Source organism: Phalacrocorax carbo, chromosome 2 (genome assembly GCF_963921805.1).
Source record: "Phalacrocorax carbo chromosome 2, bPhaCar2.1, whole genome shotgun sequence".
Classification (NCBI taxonomy): Eukaryota; Metazoa; Chordata; class Aves; order Suliformes; family Phalacrocoracidae; genus Phalacrocorax; species Phalacrocorax carbo.
In genome coordinates this window covers 57,406,277-57,425,738 of record NC_087514.1, presented here as the reverse complement: position 1 = coordinate 57,425,738, position 19,462 = coordinate 57,406,277, and the positions used below count along the sequence as shown (strand labels likewise).

At 42.6% G+C, this 19,462-nt stretch overlaps 1 protein-coding gene across 8 annotated transcripts in view; it reads left to right on the top strand.

The window, feature by feature from the left end:
* PIEZO2 (piezo type mechanosensitive ion channel component 2) overlaps nt 1–10,340 on the top strand; it is a 311,692-nt gene extending 301,352 nt beyond the window's left edge. For 7 of the 8 annotated variants that reach the window (XM_064443024.1, XM_064443019.1, XM_064443020.1 and 4 more), the window contains 7 exons: nt 335–523; nt 970–1,062; nt 2,194–2,366; nt 4,204–4,320; nt 6,288–6,367; nt 7,741–7,921; nt 8,812–10,340. In XM_064443024.1, coding sequence (XP_064299094.1) covers nt 335–523; nt 970–1,062; nt 2,194–2,366; nt 4,204–4,320; nt 6,288–6,367; nt 7,741–7,921; nt 8,812–9,064 — 1,086 coding nt within the window. In that variant the 3' untranslated portion in view covers nt 9,065–10,340. Of the gene's footprint in view, nt 1–334; nt 524–969; nt 1,063–2,193; nt 2,367–4,203; nt 4,321–6,287; nt 6,368–7,740; nt 7,922–8,811 lie in introns of those variants that run through there. The other variant, XM_064443023.1, reaches the window with a different exon arrangement.
* The last annotated feature ends 9,122 nt before the right edge of the window (nt 10,341–19,462 follow it).

Sequence of the window (19,462 nt, the reverse complement as noted above, 5' to 3'; positions counted from 1 at the left end):
TGCTCGCACTCATTCAGATAAAAAATTCAAATTACCCTACACAATTTTTCCCTTCCTTATGGCTGTGAAGAATCAAAGCTACAGAGTTTTACAATATTTTTCACACCAGACACACACTTGACATGGGTTCATTTGGCACTTTTCTCTGTTGTCACCAGAAATTCAGTGACTGTGCAGGGTTGGCTAAAAATCTCAAAATACCTGGCCTGAAAATGGGTAGCAAATTACTACAGAAGATGGAAAGCCTTAAGATCGCTGTATATTCACCCATCAAATCATACCGAGTGTACCTCTGATAGAAGAGACATTACCATGTTGCTGTTTGCTTTTGCAGAGATATCCCCAGCCAAGAGGCCAGAAGAAAAAGAAAGTTGTGAAGTATGGAATGGGTGGCATGATTATCATCTTGCTGATTTGTATTGTCTGGTTCCCACTGCTCTTCATGTCTTTAATCAAATCTGTTGCAGGCATCACCAACAAGCCTCTAGATGTATCAATCACAATAACTCTAGGAGGTTATCAGGTAAAAAAGACTAAAAGCAAACTCCGGTTTTACGCTGAATTTCCTTGTGCTGTTTCTTATTCCCTTCATCAAATTGAACTCTCCTGCCTTATGCAAGAGATCAGGTGAATGCCCCCAAATTATCTCTTTTGAGTTTAAAAACACATTAGTTTATCACTGATGTAAAATATTATCTTTATTTGCAAGTTAAAACCAGAACCTACTGGCAGTGGAATATGAATAAATTATCCCACTTCAGGTATGCTCAGACAAACTGCCTACAGGTCGACATGGTAAATATAAGATAATTGGAGGTAGCTTGCTTCTCAGTGGAATAAGATCATAGCCTTCTCCTGTTGAACTGAGTGCCATAATTGTCTTGGACGGTGATGCACAGGATGCTGTACTGTGTATGTAGCAGCTGATGTGAAGTAAATGTGACAAGTGTGTATTCTTTTGTTTCCCAGCCTATTTTTACAATGAGTGCTCAGCAGAGTCAGCTCAAGGATTTGAATCAGACTGGTTTCAGTGCGTTTCTGGGAAGCTATAGGGGTAATACTGTAAGTGAAATGTAGAATACCTCATTACTTAAAAATGTGTGCATGTTTCCATGGAGGCCTTTTGTGAGTTTTGTTTGTGTAGTTATAAGTGGCCAGCAGCGCTGCCATCATTTGGAAGATGTTTCCATAAAGAGGGTTTGCATGAGTAAAGGTTCAGACAGATCATTTGTCAGGACAGGGCTGGGTTATGATGAGACAAGTTACCATTAATCGAGACATCTTTGCACAAAATCATGAAAGACAGAAACCCTAGTTGTCCTGTCGCCTGAATAAAAACCTCCTCTCTAAATGACACAAACCTTTAGGAGACTTGATGCTGGTGATGTGCTGCCAAAGCAAACGTGCTGTGGGACACAACGGTGTTGGCACTTTCAAGTCCCGTGCTCCTTCCAGTAGCACACACAGCTTTCAGCTCCCGGTGAGGAGACGCGGTGCTGTCAAAAGAAAGTGTGTATGGTCTAGAAAAGTTTTGACATTAAAATGTCAAAACATAAACATTTAAACATAATCTCTCTACTTCTGGTGCGACACGCACAAAGTTATCGCAAGTTTCTACAGCAAAAAGACTAGTAATTAGTAGAAGATGTTGCATTACTAAAGTAACTGGAGTTTGATCAGATATAACTCTAAAGGAAGTGCTTGCTTCTAGCCCATTCAAGAATTAACATTTTTTGATAACAGATCCCACCAAATAGCCCATGTATTATCGCAGTAATATTGTAATCTTAATCCACTTTGGAAGTTACCAGTTTCAAATTGCTTTATCCTTTGCAGACATCCTTCTATCCAGAAAGATGCTTAGCAAAATAAAGAGTAAAATTTTAATTTAGTTTAAATGGTCTCTACAGAATTCACCTGACGAACTTTCACACTCACTGGCCTATGTGGCTATCGTTCTTCAAACAGCAGGGCCATTTGATGTTTTGCCTTCTTAGCTTGGCTATACTTTGTTCATTCCCCTTCCCATCTAAAATGGGGTTTTAGAGGTGGGTACCTGAGGAGAACAATCAGTGCAGACCACTGCACTTACAATTAAACAAACAATTACAGTTTTGCCTGACTGGGAAATGTGGTTCTGTGTCTTGTGGATATCACTGCCCTGAAATTTTCTTTCCTCTTCTGCACCTACAGGCTGCTTTGCAGTTTCTAGAGGGCTATGGAAAAGAAGATATAACTCTAGCAGATTTAGAGGGAAATTCAAACTCTTTATGGACCATCAGCCCTCCCAGTAGAGAGAAAATGATACAGGGACTGCTGGATTTTTCAGCTGAGTTCACTGTAGTTCTTTCATGGAGCATTCAAAGGTAATTAACATGGCTGTTATGAGGTTGATGGATCATTTGCCAAGTGTTCACTCAGCAGAACGGTTCCAAGCTGCATTTTTTCTTTTTTTTTTTTCAGAAAATTCTGTTTTACTGCAGAGCAAAAAAAAAAAAACCTGAAAGTGAGAGGCAGAAAGACAGAAGGGACATTTGTTACCCAGGAAAACATTTGTTGCCTGAATCAAATTATGAGAAGTGGAGCCACTTCCAAGTACATTATTTAAAAAGGCAGGGTGGAGTTTTCAGTGGGACTTGAGGGGAAGGAAGAAAAAATAAGAACATTTTAGCTAGTTTTAGATGGGGATGTTCAAATAAACTGCCCCAAACAACAACCTTGTCAGCATTTATGGGAACTGAATACTCAGACCTCCTTAAGGCAGAAAAACTATGAGGAAACAGAAACAGAAATGCTTGGTCCTCTTAAAGGAGTCTGGAACACAAACTATTTTTTAAATACACATATACTCAGAGACTTTGTTATGTAAATAGCATAACAATGACACAGATCTGTTTTGTCAAGACCTTTGCCTCTTGTGGTTCCTTTGGCTTCAGTGAACTATTACTTTACAATGAAATTTTTGCAAGAGACAGCCTAGAATATAAAGTAGTTCCATACAGGCTAGAGCACACCCAGTCACTGAGGTGGTTTGTCGGCTACTGTCTGCCAGCTGGGATCCCAGTGGACTGCTGGATTAAACTGGAGTTAAGTCATCACTCCATGGAAATTAAGTACCTTTACAGCCCCAGTATCTACCTGTTTTTTTTGAAGTAGATGTTCGATTGTTATAGCAGTCTTCAGCAAAAGACTGTGCCCAAGAAGCAGGTCAGCTGAATCACTGTAGGAGCTCTGAACATGCTGGGTCAGTCCTTCCACAGTTAAAAACAGGCTTGCAAGGACTCTGCACCCTTAATTCAGCTTTATTTGACCCCCCTTATTTTCCTGGAAGCATACAGTATTAGCTAGTGAATTACATCACTCCATCATTTCTGAACCTTATATTATTTTTTAGTACTGCTACTCAGTTTGCCCATATTCTTGCATAACTACAAACTTTCATACACTAGTTGAAAGAGTCCTTTTTCACCCTCAAATTATATCCGGTGGATTACATTGTGACCGAGAATGACTGAAAATGGTGAAGACTTACCACAGTGTCCTTCCACTTTTTCCCTGTAAAGGGAAACTGCTGTCTTTCATCTAGGCCAGGAGACCACAAGAGTAAGAAGAGCCTTTTGTGTCACTCAGGCCACATACACACTTTCTCCCAGGGACGGTTCTCTGCAGCTCAGGAGCTGCCTCACCCAGCTGCTGCATCCTGACGCAGGGCACGACACAAGGCATTGTGCGAAAGCTGATCCTGCCCCAGACATGGGGGGTCCTATCAGCCTCTTAGCCACACATTTCTTCTGGGCTGAGGTTGGGCTTTGGGAAGCTGTAGCTGACTGCAGCATCCTTAGCTGCCCCGGCACAGAACGTACGGTAACGCAGGCAGTCCTGTTGCCCAAAGTCAGAGGAGACAAGCTCCTTTTCCCATTCTGTTTTGACTGACATAATGAGCAAAATTATATTCATCTGTCATCATTACCCTGTGATGCATACAAAGGCATGGTCAGTTAGAAAACCACACCTTTAAGGCTGCTACATATCATCCATGGGAAAACACACCATCTCGGGTACAGGTAGCGTGATGCGTTAGCAAAGACTGGGATAGCCAGGGTCGGTGCAGTTAGACAGCTAGGTCTAACGTTCAGCAAACAAGTGTTTAGGTCATGTTCTCATCGCAGGCTGACAGTGTGTCTTCCCTTTTACTTACAACAGAAATCTCACCCTTGGTGCCAAAGCCGAAATAGCATCAGATAAACTTACCTTTGTCCTACCAGAGAACACCAGAAGAGATATTGCTACAATGATGTCTGGACAGCAACTGGAAAAGGTGTAAGTTATTTTCTTTACCTATTTATATGCAGACCTTCTCTTTTTAAACTTAATCTCCTAAGGAAGTCAGGCTTGCACAAGTGTATCATTTTTCTGCCCATCTACCCTCCTCTAATAAATGTTGAGCCTTGTTCAAGGAGGCCAACAGTACTGAAGTCATGTAATAGTAACATTAAAGGTAAAAGCTTATTTCTTATCATAAATGTAGGCTGAGAAGACCATGATCCATGAACACCACCACCAAGTATGGTGAAGCTATTACTTTTCTTTGATTTACTGGATAAGCACAAGTTTGTTACAGTATATTCACAGTTAAACTCCCCTTTGAGTTACTTCAGTTCGACTTGATCTTGATTATTTTTTTGTTCTGAATAACCATCCAGACTGCATTTCTCATTGTTATTCTTGAATAGTATTAGATTGGCAAGGAAGCATTAAATCACTGCAGTCAAAGGGTAACATCTGCAGTCGTTTCTGACATCAGATCTTTTCCTGTAATGGAAATTCACAAGACAGAAAGAGCATGCTCTTCATATGAATATCAAACATTATTCTATGGATATTGCCTTATAGCATTAACAGCAGTGGTGCCTCCTTTCAGATTTGAAAGGAGTTTGGCTCTTCCTCTTCTGCCTGCTCGCTGGGGATTACTTTACAGCAGTAGTCTCTAAATACTGCTAAGCCAACACGTCATCCCTGAAGGCCACCTGATCTGATTTGTGGCCACAAGAGTTGAAAAGTTAAAGCTGAGGCCAGCTGGGATAGTGAAAACTCTGAGGGGTTCATATCTGTTAGTAGGTGGAAATGATATTTGTCTTTTCTGCACCCACGCACACTTGTACGTCCAAACAGACTGCTGTTGCACATCCGATCATTGCATTTAAAAAATATTTTACGCCTCTTTTACTTTTCTGCTGTGTGAGAATACAGGAATATTTCCTAAGGTGATGTAGTGCCAAGGAGGGCAGATTTTGCTCTTTTGTGGGAAGTAGTAGTTCATTCGTAATTCTCTTTTTTCAGGACACAAGCAGTAACATAGAAGAAACACCTGCATTTGCCTGTGTTTCAATAATATTGTTCATTTAAGCTTTTTTTACATTGTCATAAAGAAAAAACGGTTGTGGCAGCTAGTAGCCATTTGACTACTTCAGCAGGGAGCTTTCTGCCACCACCTCTGCTGGGGCAACTTAGCTGCTGAACTCTTCCCTATCTTTTGGGCCTGCTGCAGTGGTGAGGAGGGATTTTAAATTGGCCGCCTTTGTTCTTCCTCAGCCTGGTGTATGCAGTGTAGCAAAGTGTCACAGGACTTCCCTGAGAGCTCCTCTTCCCTAGAATTTTTCAGTCATTTGAGGAAAAAGTTAGGACAGTATCTCTGCTTCTAATAAAACATATCTCTCTCTGGATGCTGGTAATTATTCCCAGTTAAGGTGATTTAATTTTGAGTCCAATAATGAACTTTGAAATCCTCCTACAAACTGTGAAAATATTTCCCAATGAAAGATTCTGGCAAAAATGCTCACTCTTTTCAGGTGTTATTACTGAAACATCTTGCAATTCTGAAGTAATAACTGTTCTCACCACATATTTTTCTAGCTACGTATTTTTCTAGCTTGTTTACTACCGGTGATGTGTTGCCCTTCTTTGTGCTGCTCATATAGCTGACTATAAGAGCAGCTTTGTTAAAAAGAGGAACAAAATATAAAGTCCACATTCCTTGCAAACACACATGCCCCAGGTGTGTGGGATTCATGGCGTGTGAATGGCGACATTATGGATAGAGCTCCCTGCTGAAGTACTGACAGAACATAGTTAATAAATCCAGCTAACTTTCAGATGTGACATCTGAATGCTATAAAATCATAGCTTAAGCCAAGAATTACTGGGAACTGTATATAGCTCTGCTAGGTATTTCTAAATTATTTTAGAGGTATAAAAATATGAAATATTTGCTTTCTCATTTTTTCCAGAACGTTAGAGACAGTGTACCCATACTACATCAAGGCTCCTAGTGATTCTCTGGCAAAACCCATAAAGCAGCTATTGACAGGTATGTGTCCAGACCACGGAAGACAGAGTATGGTTGAAAGAAGTGCAACCCAGCACTCACGCTTGCACACTCACTGAGCTGTTTTGGGACACCTCAGGCTGAAATGCACTTACAGAGGTTTCTACCTGGTACCTGCAAGCTTGCGGAGAGATGAGGTAGTACAGTATAAGGCAGAAAATGCATCTGGATTAATTTCAGCTTTGTATTTAATAAGGACTCTGAGGATGAAATCCAGCTCCTTTCTTTCAAGTCTGCTTTCAGGACTCACATTCCCTTGTTTTCTGAAGAAGTGATGACAAATTTCACTTCTCTGCATCTCTCCGCCGCCTTACCACAAGCAGTCAGTAGTGCTGCCTGTCTGCAAATGCAGCTCCTCAGCTTAAATAATGACACTGAATGATTATTATTTTTTTTAGCTATTCCTTCCTTATCAGCCACAAAGAATCCAGTTTCGATAAATCATTGAATTTCAGAGTGCTATTACCCAGTCAGACGCATACAGGTACTCACAGACATACAGAATACAAGCACCCGTGTGCGCATACGTGCATGTGAAAAACTTGTTGGGTTGGAAGAGTAGGAACGAGTCTTTATCTAAGAACACTTTGCTCAACAGAGGTTAAATTTTGCACTCGGGCATAGCAGTAGTACTATGTAGTACATTACTGCGTAGTACATCACTGTTCAAGGTTCAGTGAGCATGATTAGATTAACTGGGAAAAATGATTATTGAGGCTGAACCTAGCTCTATGAGTAGCAATAAGTTACGAGTGCTTCACTGTCATTAGTCTCTTAATCTGAGATTCCTCAAAAGGGCTTTAATATATACACTGCTAATGTGCGTTCCCCAGAGATCAGGAGGGCCAGAGTTCACCTCCTGTCTGTGCGATCAGTATGCGTAACAGGATAGTATGCTTCTCTTGAGATAAGAGAATAACATCTTTTATACCAATACATAAATGATTTACAGTGATAGTTTCACTTTGACATATAGAAGCCAACCACTAGCCCTCCAGGTTAAATGTGTTTCTTTAGGCCTGAAATGCAGACATGCTGACTGTCACTGATACTTTGGCCCGAAACTTATTGAAATGATTTGACTCTTGTATAGAAGAAAATGTAGATGATATGAAAGATTTTACTTATTTAATAAACATTCAGATGAGATTTGCAGAAGGAAAACCGCACAAGTCTAGATATTATGCTTTTGTACAGAAACAATGTAAAACGGGTTTTAGGAGAATTATGACGAACTTTTACTCCTACATTGCTCAGTCATTTTATCATGCAGATGTTTGAAGTATCTGACTCAAAACAGTTTGACTTTTGCGATTCTTGGTGTATATATATTAACATTTCTTTTTTTTCAATAGACTGCAGATGGGAAAACATTACAGTTTCCCTGGTCAAAAATGTGTCTGAGGAGGGAGTTCGTGAGTGGTGGGTTTTGAATCAGCTTGGAAAAAGATACAAAACATCTGAAGAGAGTCTTGAACTCTTCATATTCAGTGATAAAGTCAGTCCACCAAGCCTTGGATTCTTGGCTGGTTATGGGTAAGAAGAACTCTCTACGTAAAATTAAAGTAATGTAGATAAGGTAGAATTAGACTTGACACTATTTGCTCGCTTTGGGGTTTTATTTCTTTTTTTGTTGGTGTAGTGTTTGAACATCACAACATTTTGAAAAGGGGTTTTGTGAGATTTTCAAATTCATGTTTATCAATGTTATCTATAGAATGCTTCTTATTTGTAAGGAATGGTACTACCCTTGACAGCTGCTCTCTACTGGGAAAAAAGGCAGAAACACCCTTCACACCAATTTCCTATTGAAGTAAAATAGTTCAAAAGGTGTTAGTTTAGCTACAAGTCAACTTCTGCCCAAACTCTGCCCAGTTTTGATGACTTTCCCAATCTCGTAGCCAGGATCCTGGGTGCGAAACAGTTACGAAATACATCTCCACAGATAGAGGAAGGTGGGAGACTGTGCCTTCCTGGGACATATGCCTTTCTGGCACAATTTTGGAGAACGCCTCATAGGAGGATTATCAAGGGAGGACAGGTAAACGTTAGTCTGTCAACAGTTACATGCACTTCAATAGAAAATATTAGATACAAAACCTGATGGATCATTTGCCTTTAGCAGCCAGCAGTTGTCAAATTTCCCATTGTGACCTCCAGGCTGCAGCAGAACAGGATATGAGACCATCAGCAACTGGGTTAAACCATTTCAGTCAGCAGCCTCAGCTGTTTGTGCTCCCAGATTTCTGTGGTGTTTGAAGAGACCTTATTTTCCTTCATTGGGCAGCACAGCAGAAACAAGATCCTAATTAGAAGTTAATGTTCACTCAGCTGACAGACTACACTTAGCCATGTAGATGACCTCCCTCACACTTGGCTGACCCTTTTTCAAGGCATGATTTGAACTCTCCTTTCTTTCTTTTCAGCATCATGGGACTATATGCCTCGGTTGTCCTGGTGATAGGGAAGTTTGTCCGTGAATTTTTCAGTGGGATCTCTCACTCCATCATGTTTGAGGAGCTACCCAATGTAGACCGAATCTTGAAGTTGTGTACTGACATTTTCTTAGTGCGGGAGACTGGAGAACTGGAACTGGAAGAAGACCTGTATGCCAAACTAATATTCCTGTATCGCTCACCAGAGACTATGATCAAGTGGACTAGGGAAAAAACTAATTGATCTCTTTGGTGTCACACTGCGAATCAAGTTGATTTCATCTGAATTTTAAAGGAAAAAATAAAGCACAATATTCTCTTAAGAGCTAAGCCTTTTATAGTTAGGTAGCAATGATTTTTCACTGAAGGAGTCCTGGAAGCTACGGCCTTAGGAATCCATGCTGCCTTTCAAATTAAGGATCAACAGTGAAGAAGGTTGGATGTTTTGTTGTTTTTAATGTGCCACTCCTCTACAATCTGGGGACTGATTTGTAATTTAATCAACAAAAAAGTTTGCATCTTTGTCTGGCTAATTTAATTCTCCAGACAATCATTACAACTTAAAGAGAAAAGGAGTGAACCCACAGATGACTCCAGTGTACCTTCTTAACGCTTTCTGGAGCCATACGGATTGGATTGTGCAATATGCTGTTGTACATCACTGACTTTCAAGCTACAGTAATGGGACGCTGACTAGCCTTCAGGACACCCAAGACCCAGGGCCGCAGTGGGAACTGAAGACATTCTAGCCATACCCATTTGTAGAAAAGCAGAGGTTTTGATGTACAAAGGACACTGTGGACAAGCCTCTGTTAGCAAAAAGAAAACAAGTAACAATCTCTTTAAATGCCTTATTTTATTTGTACAGTCACAGAAGACATTTCCACCAAACATCAATGACTTTTCTCAGGAAAAAAAAAAAAGCAACTGAAACTTGACACTTCGTCAAGGTTAACTAATGGCTAGAATAATTACGGTGAATTATTAGGGTGTTCAGCTGGGCCATTCTCTTCAAAGTTACTGCTTTCCATTAGATGAGAAAAGAAAGTGAATTCAATGACCTAAGGAGCTACTTCATTTCTTATAACCCTTTAAAGACTGAATAGTGTGTGCTTCTCTCTGCTCCCCATGACATGCTTTTTCCCATTTCGATGATTTAAGGCAACCATTGTTTTGCTGTTAGCTGATATTCTTCTTCCAGCGTTTCAGGTATACGAAAATGTTTACATATTCCAATTCACATTTTTACATCCGAGACGGGTTTTTTTTAAGTTCCCAAATATAGATGAACATATGAGCTTGAAAAATGGCCTTTTTCTTAAATTACTATTATTAGTGACACAAATGGCTCATTAGAGAACATTGTAGCATGAAAATTTGCAATTGCAGTGTAGGTTTCATTCCATGTTAAAAAAATAATTGAGAAAAAAAATCATTGAGTGGGTAAGGTATGTTAAAAGGGTATACTGTGTAGTTTTGATTCAGTAATGACTTAAAATAAAGCACATGTTGCAAAGTCATTTTAGAAGTATTTTTTCCTCTGCCTTTTTACATGAAATGGGAAAAGTTTGACATTCTTCTAACTCTGTGACAAATAAATCTCTCTCTTGTAGTTAGCTGCTATTTATTATACAAATGATTAGTTAATCACCGGAAAGAAACTAATACAACATAATTTGCTGGCACATTTTACTGCAGAACTTCATAAAACAGCACAATTAAATGAAGCTGCAATTTACTCTGCTGAGTGCTTCCATGACAAATGCTGTCACATCCATTCTATACTGTGAAAACTAACATTTTGAGCACCATGAAGTGCACAAAATAAAAATCGCTTCATCATATTGTAACAATAAAATCATTTGGTGACTGGAACTCACTGGAAGACAACCTGATTTCCTCTGAAGCGTAACGGAAAGGTGGCTGCTCATACAGCCAGGCAGCATTCCCAGCTGGAGGGTTTTGCTCCATTTCTTCCATAGGACCTGTGAATGAAAATCAAAATATACACGGCAGCCCTGGCACAGCATCCAACAGGGATGCTAAAAAGTCCTTTGTGGTTAGATGGATCCTCACCTGGGTGTTCAGTGATATTAAGGCGAGCAGGACTTGAAGGAGAAGCGTGAAGGGTGTAATGTGTTTCTAAAGGTACCAGCCAGCAGAACCATGCTGGCCACAGTTGGTCCTGGCTCCCTTCCTTGTTCCTTGTCTTCAACAGGCACTTCCTTTCCGGTGAGAAAAATCTATCTGCAGAATGAGCTGTACAGTTACTTCAGCTTTGCAGAAATGTGCTGCACTTTCTTTCATGGATTGATCAAACTTTGAAAATAAAAGGATTCTTCTGTTGGTTTTTTTTATTTACTTTTTTAAAAACAACCTATAGTCAAACTGGTGACACGGACTGGATAGCTAACTACAAGAGGTGATAAGTGTACTGCTGATGACCATCCTTTGAGCCCAGCCATCCAGATAAAGTCAAATTGGCAGCCAATGTCTAGTGGCATTCTTTAGGGAATCAGTATTGGGACCAGTACTATCTAATGCTTTTATTAACAACTTGGAGGACATGACAGAGTGCACTTTCATCAAGTTTGTGGACCACACCAAATCTGGGTCTGGGGAGGTTTGTGTCAGCTGCCCTCCTGGGTCATGGGGTGGGCAGTTGTTAACAGGGAGGGCAGGACTGCCTTTCAATGTGCACCTCAAAATGCTGGTGAAGTATGCTGCCAGGTACTTCATGAAGTTCAGCTAAGACAAATGCAAAGTCCTTCATCTGAGGCAGACTAACCCCATGCAGCAATTCAGACTGCGTAGGTGGGTAGGGAGCAGCTTCTCAATAAAAGGAGCCAGCACCAAGGGTGGGAGTTGCATATATATCAGCAGCATGCCTTTGAGGCAAAGAAAACAGCAGCATACTGGGCTGCATTTACAAAAGCACAGCTGAAAGTAAAGGGAATTTATTAGTCCACTCTATTCAGCACTTGTGAGACCACATCTGGAGAACTGCATGTAGGTTTGGGGTCTCCAGTGCAAGAAAGACACTGGCACACTGGAGTGAATCTGGCAGAGGGCTGGAGAACACAACGTGCAAGGAGGGGCTGAGGGAGCTGGGCTTGTTCAGCCTTGAAAAGGAGAAGTCCAAGGGGAGAGGTTACTGGTGTCTGCAACTACGTAATGGCAAGGTATAGAAAAGGTGGATCCAAGCTCTGCGGTGCTGCACAACAATAGATCAAGAGGCAACAGACAAAAGTTGCAACAAGGGAAGGTCTGATTAAATAGGAGGAAAACTCTTTTCACCATAAGGGTGGTCAAACGCTGGAGCAAGTGCCCAGAGAAGCTGTGGGATCCTCAGTCTTGGGGGTTTTCAAAACTTGACTGGACAGGCCCTGAGCAACCTGTTGTAACTGGCAATGCTTTGCATGGGAGGTTTGACCTGAAGCCTCCTGAGGTCCTTTGCAATGTGAATTATGCCACAGTTTTAGGATTCTGCCAGAGACATTGCAGCTTGTCAAAAACAGTGTATTGGCTGCTGTAACAAGCACCTCCAAAATGTCAGAATAGAGTCATCGGGTCCAAAGCAACAGTATAGTTATACAGAAATACTTGTACCTACAGACATACCTCAGTAAGCCCCTCTGCCCAATTTTTCACAGCTGAGCACTGCCAGGGAAAGGTCCTGTTTTCTCTCTTCCACCCTTGTAACCAAGAACTTTTGGCTCACAAGATGGTAACGTAACCCCTTACCTATACAAATGGACTGAACTGGATGGATGGGATTGACTGGCCTTTTAGAAGGCTACCAGGTCAGACTTAAAATAGATGCTTGTGGTTATTTTCCCAGGTTTAAGGCACCTTCCTGTTTTGTTCAATACAGGAGCAATTCTTCAATGCAATAAGCCTAGGTAGAAAAAACAGCCTTAAAATAAAATCAATTTTGTTTTATAAGAATTAATGTTTTTACTTTCCTTACGGAACTTGATATTTTAGTGTTTCCAAAGAAGCTGCAGGTTCAAAGCTGCACCGGGGAGGTTTAGACTGGACATTAGGAAGCATTTCTTTACCAAGAGGGTGGCCAAACACTGGAATGAGATTGCCAGAGAGGTGGTTGATGCCCCAAGCCTGTCAGTGTTCAAGAGGCATTTGGGCAATGCCCTTAATAACATGGTTTAACTTTTGGTCAGCCCTGAATTGGTCAGGACTAGATGGTTGTTGTAGCTCCCTTCAAACTGAAATAGTCTCTGCTATTCTATTCTCTTACTCAATGTCAGCAATAACAAATTTCATGTTTGTGGCAGTGTCACAAAAGGCATTTTTCCAACCTAGCCCACAGCTTTTGTGAAAAGAAATTGCAAAATCATTTCCTTGTGGCACTGAACTATGCTGATAGTCCACACACCTACGCTTGCACCAAGGAGAGTCAGAGTGCTGAACCTATGCTTTTCTGACCATTCATACTGTTAAAGGAGGATGAAGCTCAACATAAGATCACTTTGCTCAGGGACTTGTCCAGCTGTGGTCTGACAGTCTCCAAAGGTGGCAACGTCACAAACCCTTCAGTCGTCCCAGTGCTTAACCACCCTCCACCTTAATCACCCAAAGGTGAACAGAGGTTTTCAACATATCCGTCTGGATTCCTTTCTTGCAGCTTTGTAGCATGCCAACTTGTCCCTTCTGCTCAGGGAACCATTGTGTGTTTAAAGTGTTGAGTGACCAGGGTTCAGACACCCTCAGCTCTGCTGCCCAGAGGACAGAGGACCATCAGAGGACCTCTCTGGAAGTGGCCTGGCCACGAGGTGCTGCTTCAGACACCCCAGACCTTGGCCCAGTGAGCTAGCTAGCAGGTAACCACAGCTACCTGCCAACTGAAGGAGAAATTCGCAAAATGCATATCACCTTATGGTTACCACATAGAAACAGTGTTGTGATTAATAGAACCAGCCTGATGCACACATTTACCAAAGAGTACAGCTCCTCTGTTTAGCTGGCAGGAATGTTGTTTTCCAGGTGCTGGCAGAGGACATGCTGATTCTGACGTGTTTCTTCAGGAAACGGTGGCATGGCCTGTTTCTCGGTCCAAGCTGGAGAACCAGGCATGGAGGAAGGAGGCCAAGTCTGATGAGATCTAATGCTGGCAACCTTACTTTGAGTTCTTCACAAATTTAGTGAATGCTCAGTCCAAGAAGTGTTTGGACCATTTCCCGAGTGCTTGGCCATCACCTTCATGCAGGAGCTTCACTTTACTTGAGAGCCAGGAGACTAAAGGGATTTTTTTTTTTTCTGATTCCTGCAGTGCTCTCTCCAAAATTCTTGAGCTCCCAGGGGAGGTGCTACTGCCTGGAAAGCACCAAGTGGCTTGTTCCAGTAAATGTCACTGAGGTGCTGCATCAGGACAACAGCAACCTCCCAACCCCGCTGCTCCTGAGCAGATCAGCCTGCTCTCTTACATGAAATAAGGTGCCAAAGAGGGGTTGTCCCTGGGGTCTGCTCCTAGTGCATGCTTGCAGGGTCCGTGCGCCTTTGCCGTACACCATGCACTTGTGGCTGCTCTCTTTATACCACATTTTTGATTCTCCTACACAACAGCCAATGCCAGAAGACAAAAAAGCCATAATTCTTTGTGCATTGTTACCACACCAAGGTGTCCCCGGTTACCATTCTCTCTTGCAATTAAATAAATAAATGCTAACTATGCTACCTGAAAATGGACCCCCTCAGCAGTTTCTGCCTTGGCTTCACTCCTGTGTAGGAAAAGGGCATGCAGCTGAGTGGCCAGGGGAGAAGCCTGAGACCCAGAGCTGAACACTACTTTCTGTTTCCTCGCCTTCCCACAAACTCACCTTTTAAACTGAAGCAGCTGCTTTTTTTTTTTTACCCAGTTTTCTGGTGAGGTTATACTTTGCCTCTGTGAGAGTCAGCACTCATTAGCCAGAGGGGTGAAAGGCCATCACAGTTGTCAGCACCACATTGACAGGAAACATGTTCTCATACTGCCCCCTCTCCTAGCAAACCCAGGTGGTTCCTGCAGCATCAAGCACTAAATTGAAGATGATCCAGTTTTCTGTAGCTTCAGGTTTGGCAGCCCTGACTCACTCATAGTGCTGCGCTTTCGTTTCTCCACCACATTGTGAAAACTGTGTTTCAGCTACAGCGGTTCTTACAGCAACCATGTGGTAGTGGTGCGCATCACCCTGCATTTCCCTCATTGATCTCTGTTGTTGAACACAGGTGCCAGGCCACTTATTCCCATCCAGCCAACCTGTGCAACCCTGCACTAATAGGCAAGGCAGAGCAAGGACACCCATGTGAAGCCTGTGGGCATTTTACACCCCCCATCCCCACCCCGTGCTGTAAGGAAACAGGGAGCTGACTGTAAATTCAGTAAAGATTTTCTGCTATTTCAAATAGACTTTTTTCAGAGATGAGGAAAATGGCATGGCCGAGGAGGTGATGTCATATTTACTGAAGTTTCAGTCTTATCCCATTTCCAGCATTTAACCAGTAACATTGTTTAAAAAGATGCCACTTACTTAAAATCAAAGTGCTCACATTTCAGCAGGCTGTGACTGCTGGGGATGCAGGACAGGCTTCCCTGGTCCCACGGCAGGGACGCACCACCTGTGGCCACAGCCACAAACCAACTTGGACTTCAGCTCCAAGCTCAATAGCAGCTTGTGTTCTCGATAAAAGCCAAGAAGTTCACAAAAAAGTTAGACTAAGGAGCTGAGCCCTGGGAAAAAGCCGCATGTCACTCAGACCTGACAGTCTGATCCTGCCCCAGTGCCAGTGGGTGAGGCAGAGGCAAGGCTGGGGCACGAGCATCTCCCAGCCATAGCGTTGCCTCCATTCACATGCCTCTGCATTTTAACATGGCAGCATTAGACTTGTGTCACCAGTGCCTTCAGAGACAAACAGGTGTTTCAATTAATTCTCTCACTTTTTCTCTGAAAAAAAGAAGAAAAAACTTCACTAATCAAAGGGTTTTTCTTAAGGAATTTGGGATTGAACTTCATGGTAGGCGCAATGGCTATGCAGCTTCTTCAGGCAAAAGATAAGCCTGCACTCCCAAGACATGATTTAAATTGGTGTGTACCTAAAATGTATCATTTATATTGGCCATTCCTGCATCTTTGACCATTCCTGCCTCTTTAGCCATTCCAAGAGACAAAGCATAAACCCCTCATATCTTCACTTTTTTCCTTCACTACAAGATAGCAGAATCACCACCAGCATTGTTTCCCCCAGACGACAGGGAACAAAGAAACCTGCTGGTTTTCTTTCCCAGCCTATGAATGCTTTTTTACTCCCTCGTTACACCCATCGATGGCCCTGACATAACCTCAGAAAACAGCAGGAGAAGCAGGTTTCAGCTGCAGTGTGTTTTCCTCCATTCTGTTTAGGGCCTGTACGTGCTCATGCACGTGCTGGTGTTAGTTTGTAAGTCAGTGCAAGGACGGCTGCTCTGACAACACACCCAGCGCAGTAACACCAGGTGTCCCAGAAATCCCACTTGCGTGTGTGACAAGGCAAGCTCCCCATGTTTGTGTAATCGAAGCATTTGTGGGTTTCCCTGATCTGCTAAACTGGCTAATCCCTGGGCAATGCTGTGAGGGTAAAACTGCTGCTGCTCTGTGCAATATTTAAACAGCATTTCTACTCTGGGAGCATATGGGCTATTTCAGATCATTTGTTGTAGCTTCTTTCTTGAGAGGAAGGAAAACAGAGGTGATCTAATGCTTTATTAAAAGCTTGTGGAAAGCAAGAGCATAGCAACCTGTGAGCATGCAACAGGAAAGGCAGGTTCCCCATTTAGTGGCCAAGGGAGCAGAAGCTGTGAGTGCAGTACATCCCTGCCCCACTGTGCCGAGGGGCTTCTCCTACAGGTTTTTTTAGGGTACATTAAGAATTATGGTGGACAATTAGGACAGCAGAAAAAGAGCTGGAGGAGAAATAGTAGTCAGAATCATTCAGTCAGACTCTTATGATTGAAGGAACTCCTTCAATCCAGTGTTTCAAGTTGACAAACTTGAATGAGAAAGCATTCGCAACATAGCTTCAAGATTTGCCTGAGGGATGTGCTGCACAAGTCGAAAGCCAAGAGAAAGGCCACATAAGTGGTCACCAAACACCTCTTCTTGCCTCTCCAGGCCTGACAGGCACCTCCCAACACCAGTTCCACTGACTGCTAATTAGAGCTGTTATTAAAACAGAGATCTAATGAAAAAAAATCTTTTGCAATGGGCAAGACTAGTTGGACAATGACTGATGACCAGGGCACCTGCAGACTTTCCTCTCTCAAGAATAACTGGGGGATTATTCACATATAAGGGAAACTTCCTCCCTCCTCAATATGCAGAAATGACCTATATGCTTGCAACCAGAAAAATGCATGAAATTAAAATCCCAACCCTGTCCCTGCCCAGGCTCCAAGAACACCAGACCATGAGCCCAAGCCAGCATCAGTTCTCTAAAGGGACACACATCACATACAGATGTATTATGACCACCTCTTCCTGCCTCCCCTCACTGGTGTCATCACACATAGTCCTTTTATTTCCTTCTCCTGCTCCTTTCTCATTGCCTTCAGCACCGCTAGATATGGGGTGCCACAACTGAACACATCAGTATCTCCTGCTGGTGTAAAGCTCTTGGTGCTGGGGTTGCAACCCAAACCTCTTTCAAAGTCTTTGGTGAGACGGTATCATTTTTCAGAGGGAATCTGGTCTTACTGTGAGGAATTTGACACCTTCACAGGGCCTGAGGCAGCCCAGCTGTGCCGGGGTGTATGCTGCTACACTGCTGGATGCCAGCTAATGCCTGCTATGCAACTTTAGCATCTGGTCTCATATGCTCATGTAGCAGCGGTGCATACATGAACCACATGCATACATGGACATTGTGCATCTGTGCATGTGCGTGTGTGTGCATGTCTTCTTTTTTAATTGCACAGGACTGCCGTATTGACTATCATTAACTTTTCAAGCTGCTGCCTCCTGCAGCCTGTGCTGGGGTGGAAGAGGGAGCTGCCAGCAGACACAGACGGCCCATGACGACGTGACCATCAGAACCCTCTAACAAACATTTGGGGAAAGCACATTTTTAACATTGTGGCAGCAGGAGTGAGGTAATGCAGTAAAATATTAATGAACCCTTTCAGCTGACAGCTCTAAATACATTGTAGAGGCTAAACTGTGGATGTCAAGACAGTGTATTAACTACATATTCATCCAGCTATAAAATCCTCCCTGTTTTAACCAACGCTGGGGAGAGGTGGGAGGGAGAGAGAAGGGGGGGATCAGAGACAGGAAAAGAGAAGGCCAGCCATAAAACTCATTGTATTTTAAAAGGAAGCACATGGAAGGCTTCAACAAAAATTGGATGGTACCTTCCCCTTTTCAAAGGTAAAGGATTCTACTCTTCTAAACGTACCTTTTAAAGGTCCAAAATACTCTCCCTCACGAAGAGGCAATAAGGATGAGCTCCAGATACTCCAAGCTTGATACAACACCATGTTACCTGGCCTGCAAAAAGGCAAATGGGATATGCAAAAGTGCTTTCATATGTTTTTATTCTTAGTCCATAGCTCATCATCAGCTGAGCACAAACATGGAACTCACTGCTGGTGACTTTGGAGATGAGCAGAAATAGAGATGAAACTGCTTTTGGCCTTGTTATGCAAAGGGGAATCAAAAAAAAGAAAACAGATTAAGGAACAAATAGTTAGATAAGAAGGAACCTCAAGGAATGCTTCTACCTACCAATTGTTTTGCTGGCCAAATAAACAAGGTATATTACTTAAGTCTGCTTCAAAGAAGCACCTAGAGGACAAAATTTTTCACCGTTTCATGGCTTAACTCTGCTCACTCTCTTCCTTGTGCCTAATGAGAATGACGTGGCTTTTATGGCTGGGCTCTCTGGCCCTTGTCATCAAGTCTCACATGTGCCAGCTCTCAGATCCCCTTCACTGCCCCTTACAAACCTGCACAAATTCAGAGCTGCCAGGGCCCTGCTGCAGAGCTCCCAATGCCAGTGAGCCCAGCCTCCTCCCCGGTGATTCCAGCCCATCTCCAGCCCCAAGCATCCCCTGCACAGGCAGGCAACTGCTCCTGCACTAGCACAAGGCATGGGGAGAGATGGAGCAAAGGTTCTGCTATGAAATGCCACTGTCATACTCCCACCCTAGTAAAAGACACTGTGAAAAAACTGAGGAAATCTAACAGAACAAAAGGTACGGCAATGCAAAACAAAAATGACTGAAGGTCATTTATGTGATCAAGGAGACAAGATGCATTTCAGATGGATTTGTGCATCATTCTTTTTGATGTTTATCTGTCGGAGCTATTTCTTTCGCAGTACTCAGCCCATCTGGTAAATTAGCTCATGATGTGTGGATTCAAAACACATCCTTAGTACTTTGTTGATGAAGTAATATTTCTCCTGCTTGTTTTGCCTAGACTCCACAGCCATTCCTCCAGGGCTGTGGGATTTATGTAGCTACTTCAACTACTTTCAGCCTAACAAAAAACCAAACAAACCCAAACGGTTGGTGGTCTTGGTCAGGGTCCAAATGACAGAAGGGCACTGGTCTTCGGTGTTCACCAGGGTTTCTGACAGAAGCTGAGTCTCCTGCGCAAGAAGGTAGATG